Source organism: Podarcis vaucheri, assembly GCF_965113315.1.
Source record: "Podarcis vaucheri genome assembly, chromosome: 2".
NCBI lineage: Eukaryota > Metazoa > Chordata > Lepidosauria > Squamata > Lacertidae > Podarcis > Podarcis vaucheri.
The window spans coordinates 118,786,399-118,796,422 of NC_138760.1; the positions used below are offsets into that span (position 1 = coordinate 118,786,399).

General features: G+C 48.3%; 1 protein-coding gene across 1 annotated transcript; it reads left to right on the forward strand.

The window, feature by feature from the left end:
- The first annotated feature begins 1,095 nt into the window (after positions 1–1,095).
- On the forward strand, positions 1,096–8,433 carry LOC309525067 (TNF receptor-associated factor 2-like). Its single transcript, XM_082210426.1, has 5 exons — positions 1,096–1,368; positions 3,697–3,751; positions 5,373–5,471; positions 6,671–6,787; positions 6,922–8,433. The coding sequence occupies exons 1-5, from the start codon at positions 1,220–1,222 to the stop codon at positions 7,594–7,596; spliced, it is 1,095 nt and encodes a 364-aa protein (XP_082066552.1). The 5' UTR covers positions 1,096–1,219; the 3' UTR covers positions 7,597–8,433.
- Positions 8,434–10,024: the final 1,591 nt, after the last annotated feature.

Sequence of the window (10,024 nt, forward strand, 5' to 3'; positions counted from 1 at the left end):
CGAGAAGAGAAGACTCCCTGGAAAAGACCCTGATGTTGGGAAAGATGGAGGGCACAAGGAGAAGGGGACGACAGAGGACGAGATGGTTGGACAGTGTTCTCAAAGCTACCAGCATGAATCTGACCAAACTGCGGAAGACAGTGGAAGACAGGAGTGCCTGGCGTGCTCTGGTCCATGGGGTCACAAAGAGACAGACACGACTAAACAACAACAGTCACTTACAGGCTCACTTTTAAAACTGTGTTTATGGAAGACAATCTTACTCAGCTACAAGTGATCGCCAAAGAAGAAGAAGAAGATCTTTCAGAATGGAAATTGTCATTACAGTGGTACCTCGGGTTAAGTACTTAATTCGTTCCGGAGGTCCGTTCTTAACCTGAAACTGTTCTTAACCTGAAGCACCACTTTAGCTAATGGGGCCTCCCGCTGCTGCTGCGCCGCCGGAGCACGATTTCTGTTCGTATCCTGAAGCAAAGTTCTTAACCTGAAGAACTATTTCTGGGTTAGTGGAGTGTGTAACCTGAAGCGCATGTAACCCGAGGTACCACTGTATTATTATTAAACGGACATCTTGCAGTGTGTGAGTGTGCTTTAAATCTTTGTATGACTCTGTAAATCCTTCAAGCACCACATAACACTATCCCCTAAGCTCACGATGCTGAGGCAGGTTAAGCAAGAGAGGGGTGCCGGCTTGAATTTCTGGAAAGGCACCAGCTGCTCTCCTCACGGTTTTCCTTTCTTTTTCCAAAGCGCTGTCCCTTCCCGTAACAAATTATAATAATAACAACAACAGTCTTCCCCTGCGCAATTTCTCCTCACGCCGGCCCAGTGCGCCTTTTCCCTCTCTCCCCAGCCCCTTGCGTTTTCGCAATCCCTTTCCGCGCTTTCCCTCCCCTCAGCCTCAACTCTCCTCAGAGGCATTTCCCGCGCCGAGCCCGCCGGGGCCCGGCTCTCCTGGTGGCGCGCGCGCGCGCGCACAGAACTGCGTCACCCCGTTGACCCGCAGCTGGCACGTTCGGGGAGAATCTCTGATGACTCAGCGGCGGGATTCCCTCGCGCGCCCTTCTCTGACTCACGCCCGTCCCGTCCCATAAAAGCCTCGCGCCGGCTGCTGCCTGCCAGACTCATTTTTTTCCCTTCCTCTCCTGGTCGCATTTCTTGTGGATCTTATTTTCTCTCTCTCGGGACTGAAGGTAGAGCGAAGCCCACGTTGGCAAGGATGGGAAAGCAACGGGGCTCCGTGATGCCCGTGGATCTGATGGGCAACGCCGGGTTGCTCTGCCAGGCGTGCGGGTTCCTCCTCTGCAACCCACAGCAAGCCGAGTGTGGGCACCGCTACTGCAGGGGATGCGTGAAGAGGCTGTTCAGGTCAGTGGCAAAAAAAAAAAGTGCTCCCGGGCTGTTTAAAGGCGATTCCCATGATTCGCGATTCCCCCTCTCCATGATGTTGCTAGACTACAGGTCCCATCATCCGTGATCATCTGTCATGCTCATGGGAGTTGGAGTCCCCTAATCGTAGCTGGAGGGACGCGGGTGGCGCTATGGGTTAAACCACAGAGCCTAGGACTTTGCGATCAGAAGGTTGGCGGTTCAAATCCCCGCGACGGGGTGAGCTCCCGTTGCTCGATCCCTGCTCCTGCCAGCCTGGCAGTTCAAAAGCACGTCAAAGTGCAAGTAGATCAATAGGTACCGCTCTGGCGGGAAGGTAAACGGCATTTCCGTGCACTGCTCTGGTTCACCAGAAGCGGCTTAGTCATGCTGGCCACATGACCCGGAAGCTGTACGCCGGCTCCCTCGGCCAATAAAGCGAGATGAGCGCCGCAGCCACAGTGTCGGTCACGACTGGACCTAATGGTCGGGGGTCCCTTTACCTTTATGTTTAATCATAGCTGGAGGATTCTCAGATGTTAGGGTCACCTTTCCAGGATTTGCAGGGCTTAGAATAACAGAATCGTGGAGTTGGAAGGGACCCTGAGGGGCATCATCTAGTCCAGGCTTCCTCAACCTCGGCCCTCCAGATGTTTTGAGACAACAATTCCCATCATCCCTGCTAGCTAGGGATCAGGGGAGTTGTAGGCCAAAAACATCTGGAGGGCCGAGGTTGAGGAAGCCTGATCTAGTCCATCCTGTAGTAAGGTAGAGATCTTTTCCGCAACGTGGGGCTCAGACCTTTGACCCTGAGATTAAGAGTCTCACGCTCTACTGACTGAGCTATAACTACAGTCATTGGCATTTAATTGGCAAGCTTCCTTCATCTTATAGGGTTAGCTGGATAAATCAATCTCCTATCTTCTTGCCTACCTTCTGGTTATGATGGGCATATAGAAACTGCCCCAATACCAGCTGTGGGGGAGCACCAGTGAGAGGGGGCTGCTGCCTTCCTGCCCCTTTTTGTGTGGGTCTCTGAAGCATCTGATGGGCCTCTCTGGGAAATCAAAGGCAATGGACCCTTGGCCTAACCCTGGCTTGTGTTTTGTATTTCCTGGGAACGAAGCACCCACTTTTATTGGACTTAGTGTTTTTAGGCTGCAACCCGTTAATTGGTCGGGGGCCAGTTTCAATGGGCAACGACAGATTTGTGAGGCGTTCTAGAAACGTAATTTAAAAAGAAGACTCACTTTGTTTCTTTTAATAGGGTGTGAGAGTCAGGTTTCTCTCCAGTTTGCAATATTTCAGTTTGCTTTTCTGTTTTCTCAGTGAGGGGGGCTGGATGCCAAGCTGTGTTAGCACAGCTGTGTTTATTTCTCGAGCACCTCAAATGTTGTTGTTGTTGTCATATTCTGATTCAGCTGTGCTTGTGCGTAAGCAAGATGTTGACGCATGGTAGTCTAGGGGGCCTGTGGCTCTTGAATTATGCTGGTGGCAGGTGATGGCTTGCAGCTTTTGTAAATCTGAGCTGCGCTAAAGCGTCTTGGGGAGCTGATTCCACTCTTCAGTATCCACGAGAGCTTCTGAGCCCTCTCTCCTTATGCACCCCACTTCATCTCCTGGAAAACTGTTCCCCAAAGGCACCGGATATGCTTAAGACGGCCCTGTGCTCCCTTGGTGATCTTGAGCCACTCAGTTCAGCCGTAACTATCTCACATAATTGTTGCGGGTATAAAAGAGGGGCCCGGATAGAGAACGCACGCTGCCCTGAGCTTTGTGGACAAGTGCAGTATATAATTGTGACAAATGAGTATAGTGCACGGTATCCACAATACTAATGACTTAACCAATGGATGGCATTAATCTCGATGATGAACGGCTGTTTGCATATGTGGGGAGGAAGAATAAGTTAGCAGAGGACACAAGGAAGAGAAGATGGAAGTAGTTATGTTTCAAATGCATCAAATACGTGTTTCTTTTATTTTCAGTTGGGTTTTTTTTCATGCGGATGTGTTTTATTAATTATTATTAATTATTGAATTTATATACCGCCCTATACCCTATTCCCTGGCAGGAAGGGTGGCATGTATATTTAATGAATAGAATTTGGAGGGCGTGTGTGTATGTATGAAAGAGAGAGAGAAAGAGATTCAAAATGTAGTTTTCAGAGGGGGAAGCCCATGTTAGTAGTGCCTTGCAGGAAAAGAGGCTTGTGGTGCCTTTAAAGAATAGAAAATTTATTACGACATAACCTTATTGTGGGTTACGCCCCCTTTCTGTTTCTCAGGGTTCATCCTGCTCAATTTTCTGTCCTCTTTCTTTCCACAGGGACACAGACAGGATGGCCTGCCGGACTTGTAAGAAGGGACTGAGCCCCAAACAGGTGAGTTGTAGTAACATGATGTTCTGGAACCAGAGTCGTTTGGGTTTTCCTGGACTTTTGGTTCTTAAAGCGATATGTTGTTGTTGTTGTTGTTGCCATCTTGGCAAATCCCAGTCAATCACTTTTGGACTCTCTTTTGCGAAAAAGCAACGAACAAATTGAACAAGAAGAAAATGATAATAAGACCAGTCAGTCTCAGTCCCAAATAGCAAGAAACCCATAAATGAATGGTCACTAAATTCCCTCTCACTAAATTCCCTCTAAGAGCCAAGGCATGGTTCAGGTATGGATGTTACCTGGCGCTGCCCTGTGATCAACCTCATCCCCTAGCATGGGTCCCACCTGTGTTGCCATCCTCTTTTAAAAACAGGAACTAAAGAGAAACACAAGATATAGAAAGGGAGAAAATGAGAGAGAGGTGTGTGATGAAATTCAGAAGAGCTCCATAAGTAGAAAAGCTGAGAGGGTTTATTTAAAGAATCTGTCGCACTCCCTTCGCTGCTGCTTGACAACTACTCCTTTCAGCATTTTCTCATTTTCTGTATGACTATGAAGGCCAGAAATCTCGCCCTCCTGTATACTAGGAACATGGTACAAGAGAGACATAGACAGCAAAACAGAAACAGAAACAGAAAAACAGGGGGGAAAACACCTGTCGTCCCTTTGGAGTTAAGGGTGAATCCTGGGTTCAAAAGAGTTCACAACTGTCGCCCTAGAGAGGGAGGTGAGAATCACTATTTGTGGTGCCTGCTTTTCAGCACTGACCATGCACCTTGCCATAATTTGAGGGCGATGTGTTTAAGGCAGACTTCGCCAACTTGGTGCCCACCTGGTCTGCAGGGGCTGATGGGAGTTGTAGTTTGAAACATCAGTCTGGCACCTGGTCAGCAAAGGATGGTTAGAGGTAATGTGGACCTCTGGATGTTAACAGGATCCGTTCCAGAGCCCCGTTTGCATCCTGAAGCGAATGTAACTCTCGTCTGCGCGGACCGCGATTCGCCGCTTCTGTACATGCATGTGACGTTGTTTTGAGCGTCTGCGCATGCGCGAGCAGCGAAACCCAGAAGTAACACATTCTGTTACTTCCGGGTCGCTGCGGAGCGTAACCTGAAAACGCTCGACCTGAAGCATATTTAACCCAAGGTATGACTGTAGTGAGGTATGACTTGGGTGGTGCTGTGGGTTAAACCACAGAGCCTAGGACTTACCGATCAGAAGGTCGGTGGTTCGAATCCCCACGACAGGGTGAGCTCTCGTTGCTCGGTCCCAGCTCCTGCCAACCTAGCAGTTCGAAAGCACGTCAAAGTACGAGTAGATAAATAGGTACCGCTCCGGCAGGGAAGGTAAACGGCGTTTCCGTGCGCTGCTCTGGTTCGCCAGAAGTGGCTTAGTCATGCTGGCCACATGACCCGGAAGCTGTACACCGGCTCCCTCGGCCAATAAAGCGAGATGAGCACCGCAACCCCAGAGTTGGCCACGATTGGACCTAATGGCCAGGGGTCCCTTTACCTTTTTTATGACTGTAGTGTATTGGTAGAGGTAACCGTGACGGGTCAGAATTGGCGGCCAACATATTGACTCATTCTTTTCTCTCTCTCTCTCTCTCTCTCTCTCTCTCCAGTTCCACACTGACAAAGCAGCAGAGAACGACGCTCTAGCCACACAAGTTGCCTGCCCAAATTTTGACTGTGCTTGGACGGGGACCCTGAAATCGTACCAGGTACAGTGGTTTTAAATGAAGAGAATCGCTCCCCTCTCCCTGACAATACGCAGTGCACAAGACCAGGGATGAAATGGGAGCACAAAGCTCTTAGGGTGCCCCCTTGTGGCAATTGCAGGCATTTGACAAAACACATGCAAAACAGTTGGAAGAAACTGTGACTGGAGGAAAAAGAGAAAGAAGTCCATAGTTGAGCTGTGCTAATATTACGTATTGATCTGACTCTTCCTTCTGCGATCCTGTTCAGGGTTCTAGCCAGCCAGTTGCTCCAGTGTTCCATTTTTTCCTTTTGCAACTTGCTGTTCTTTTATGTTGTGAACGGCCCTGAGAGCTGCAGATTAAGGGCAGTATACAGATTTAATAAAAACAAGGAAACAAATAATTCTGTGGCAACTGAGCACATTCAGTAGTTCCATATTTATTTATTTTGTAAAACCTCAGGGTTCTCCCGCAGAATGGGGCCATTCTGAGTCCATTTCTGTCGGCAGCACTCGCCACCTAAGTTTGCTTTTAGAGGGAGGTGATAAGAATAATTTTGATTGGTTTTCGTAATTGAAAATTAATTTTTAAAAAAGAATAATGATGATCAGTTCAATTGGGACTCCAGTAAAACAATAGGCTGCAAACTGAATAAATGAAAAAACAACAAACCAATAATTTGTAGAATCGTTACTGCATTCGTTTTGAGGTTCACTTATAGCATGGCTCATGATGTTTAGATATTTTGATAGTTTTATCACTTGTGCGTTTGACATTCCTGGACTCCTTTGGGAAAAAGCATGGGATATAATTAATTTATTATCATTATTATTATTATTATTATTATTATTATTATTTATTTTATTGTTATTGTTATTATTATTTCATAGCCCCATTCAGAGGACAGTCCAAACCAAAGATCAGTTCAATTGGCACGCCAGTAAAACAATAGGCTGCAAACTGAAGAAATGAAAAACAGCAACAATAATTTGTATCCATAAGACAATGATAATAAAGCAGAGTTAGGAATTTCTAAAAGGCATGTCTTACCACCCTCATAAAAATGCCGTTCCCAACAATAGAATGCGACACAAAGCCAGGATGTTTTGTAGCGTATAGATATGCCCTTTGAAGGCTTCAGAACATGAGGTAATCTAGGATCCTGCAGTCGGCAGCAAACAACCTTTGCTCATTTTTCTGGCCTTGTTCTTTTGCTTTAGGAGCACGCTTGCCCCCCTGTGGCCCAGCCCGGAACCCCAAAGAAGGCTCCCCTGGCCCTTGGAGATCAAAACGTTGAAGGGATAGAACCCTGCTGGAGTGTCAATAGCACAGTCATGGTAAGTCATCTCGAGAACCTGTATTGTGAGGGTATATAAACCAAGCTCAGGGCCCGTTGTGGGCCTGCACCCAGAAATGGAGCAATATGCCCTGGTGGGAACCTCTGTAAACTCTCTCCTCTCTCTCTCCCTAGGGTGGTCCTTCCATGAACGTGGAAGCCGTCCAGATGCGGGTGGAGGCCTTGGAGCTGACAGTGGTGTCTCTGCGCCGACAGCTGAACAGCCAGGCGGCTGCGGTGAAGTCCCTCCAGCGCTACTGCTCCCACTACGAGAAGCTCTTGAAGGCCTCTCAGGAAATGTGCGCCGTGCCGAAAGTGTCTGGAGAACCAGCGTCGCCGGAGCTGGCCAGCACCGACGGGACCTTGGTGTGGAAGGTGGAGAACTTCTCCAAACTCCAGAAGGATGCCAAAGCCGGGAAGAAGCGTTCCATCTACTCCCCGGCCTTTGCCACTCATCTGTTCGGGTACCATCTCTGCGTCCGGCTCTACCCCGACGGAGATGGCATTGGCCAGGGGGGCCATGTCTCGCTTTTCCTCGCCTTGGCCAAGGGGCCCTACGACAACGTCCTGCCCTGGCCTTTCCAGCAGAAGGTCACCTTTTCTCTTTTGGACCCCACACGGAGGAAGTCCCCCGTGATGGATACCTTCCTCCCGGATCCCCACAGCGTCTCCTTCCACCAGCCGCGGCAGAGGCTCAACGTGGCCAGTGGGAGTCCCCTCTTCGTCAGCCATCTTGAGGTTCCTGGTTACCTCAAAGACGACACGCTCTACCTCAAAGTAGTGGTGGATAATGCAGGGATGGAAATCTGAGGGCGGGAGACACTGGGGCAAGAGAATAGGGTTATTCTCTGTTCTCTCAGTCACACTTTTGTGGTTTTTCCCTTCTCCCAAAGGCCTTTTAACTATTTTTGAAGATCTTCACCTCTTGTCATCAAATCCCTGCCTTTTTCTCCACACCAATTGTGTCCGCTACAATTCCCATTCTGAAAAGGGCAGTGAACTACCTCTCTAGGAAACCTAAATCTTCACATAATAGTGCTGTGGATCGTGCAATATCCATCCCTCATCCAAACTCAGGTGGAATTTTTTAGGCTTTGTGATTTCCCCCCTACTTCTTAAGAGTTGCTGATAAATGTATGGAAAATGGTGAAGTGTCTGGATTGGCCTTTCAGAGGTCTTGAGCGTGGTATTCTGTAACGCAAACACTGACCACTGGGTACCATCGATTGCGTAATTTATTCAAGTTGCAGAATTGGAGTTTTCATACTCGGCTGCTTCGAAACTTTTAAAAATGCAGTTCACTGGAAAAGACGCAGAAGGCCTGAAGATTTTCTTTCGATGCCTCATCTCAATGCCATCCCACTCTGCAGTTTGCGAGTGATTGGGGAGCTGCAAATTTAGAATTTGTTACCGCTGTGGAGTTTGTGTTTGTGTTTTCCTGCTGCAGCTCAGCAGGCTACAGTTGAAAGTGATGTTTTGAAATATTATATATTTGTATTTATTGTTAATCAGTTCTACTGCACTTTTTAAAGACAAGGGGAATTTGCAATACCATGACAGGTTTTTTTTCTACCTCGCTTACTTATTTATTGATGAGAATGTTGGTATTTATTATGGAAATTGAAATAGTAAACATTATTTATTCAACGGATGGCTGCTTATGCTGGTTTGTTGAGCGGGTGGGGGGAAATATGCCTAGTGAGGTAATAAGAGTAAATAATAATAATTTTCCCAACCTTCACTTACTGTCACAGGGTGGGACACAACAACATTAAAAACAGTTTGAAAACAACTTACAAACCCAGAAATTGTAGGGATTAACTACAGCGTGAACCATATACTCCGTGGAGAAAAAGGTGGGATGTACATTCAATAGGAAAGCTCTTTAAGGGATGCGGGTAGTGCTGTGGATTAAGCCACAGAGCCTAGGACTTGCCGATCAGAAGGTCGGCGGTTCGAATCACTGCGACGGGGTGAGCTCCCGTTGCTCTGTCCCAGCTCCTGCCAACCTAGCAGTTTGAAAGCACGTCAAAGTGCAAGTAGATAAATAGGTACCGCTCCAGCAGGAAGGTAAATGGCATTTCCGTGTGCTGCTCTGGTTCGCCAGAAGCGGCTTAGTCATGCTGGCCACATGACCCGGAAGCTGTATGCCCGCTTCCTCGGCCAATAAAGAGAGATGAGTGCCGCAACCCCAGAGTAGTCTGCGACTGGACCTAATGGTCAGGGGTCCCTTTACCTTTACAAAAGTATATATCTCAAGTGTCAAAAGCCAGGTTAAAGAGGTACGTCCTCAGCATTTGCCCAAAGCTGTACTGAATAATGAAGATACCAGATGCACCTCTGTCTGCATACCAGGGCAGTGAGGCAAACTCCGAGGAGACAGCAGTGCTCTCTGAAACCCATTAGTCAGGGGTCAGCAAACTTTTTCAGCAGGGGGCCGGTCCACTGTCCCTCAGATCTTGTGGGGGGCCAGAGTATATTTTGAAGGAAAGAAATGAACGAATTCCTATGCCCCACAAATAACCCAGAGATGCATTTTAAATAAAAGCACACATTCTACTCATGTAAAAACATGCTGATTCCCAGACTGTCTGCGGGCTGGATTGAGAAGGCGATTGGGCTGGATCCAGCCCCCAGGCCTTAGGTTGCCTACCCATGCCACCAATCTTCCACCTGCAACTTTGGCAACTCCACAATGTCCTGGACCACAGAGCCTCCTGGAGGCCACCGCTTGTTTCCATGGCCAGACATATGCAATGTTAGTGTTGTTGGCACCCGTCTACCTTGAGAGACAATGGAGTGCACCTCCAGGGGTGAAGTCAAACCACTGTGTCGCAAGGACCGAAGTGGCTTCCCTGGGGCCTGGGCAGTTTGTTAGGAGGTCCTGGACTACCCAGACGACGACCCCCTTCTCGGCCTCACTGTCATGCACTGGCTGGATGCAGGGGGGGGGGAGGCACTGTCAGGAGTTCAGCCTACACTCGAGTAGGACCCTGGCAGAGACACATGCCCGACTGGCATGTTCTCTCCCTCCTGGTCGATCGTTCAGGAGCTTCATAAGCTTTCTTCTGCCTGAACATCACAGCGACTGATGCCAACCGACACCGGCACACTTAGGGATCCGCAGAGTTTGCACAGTTGCGTAACAGACCTCAGCAACTCAGCATTTTGGCTAATCTACTTTATTTACATATAAACACACACGGAGCACTGCAACATGGCTCCCTCTCTCTCTAGC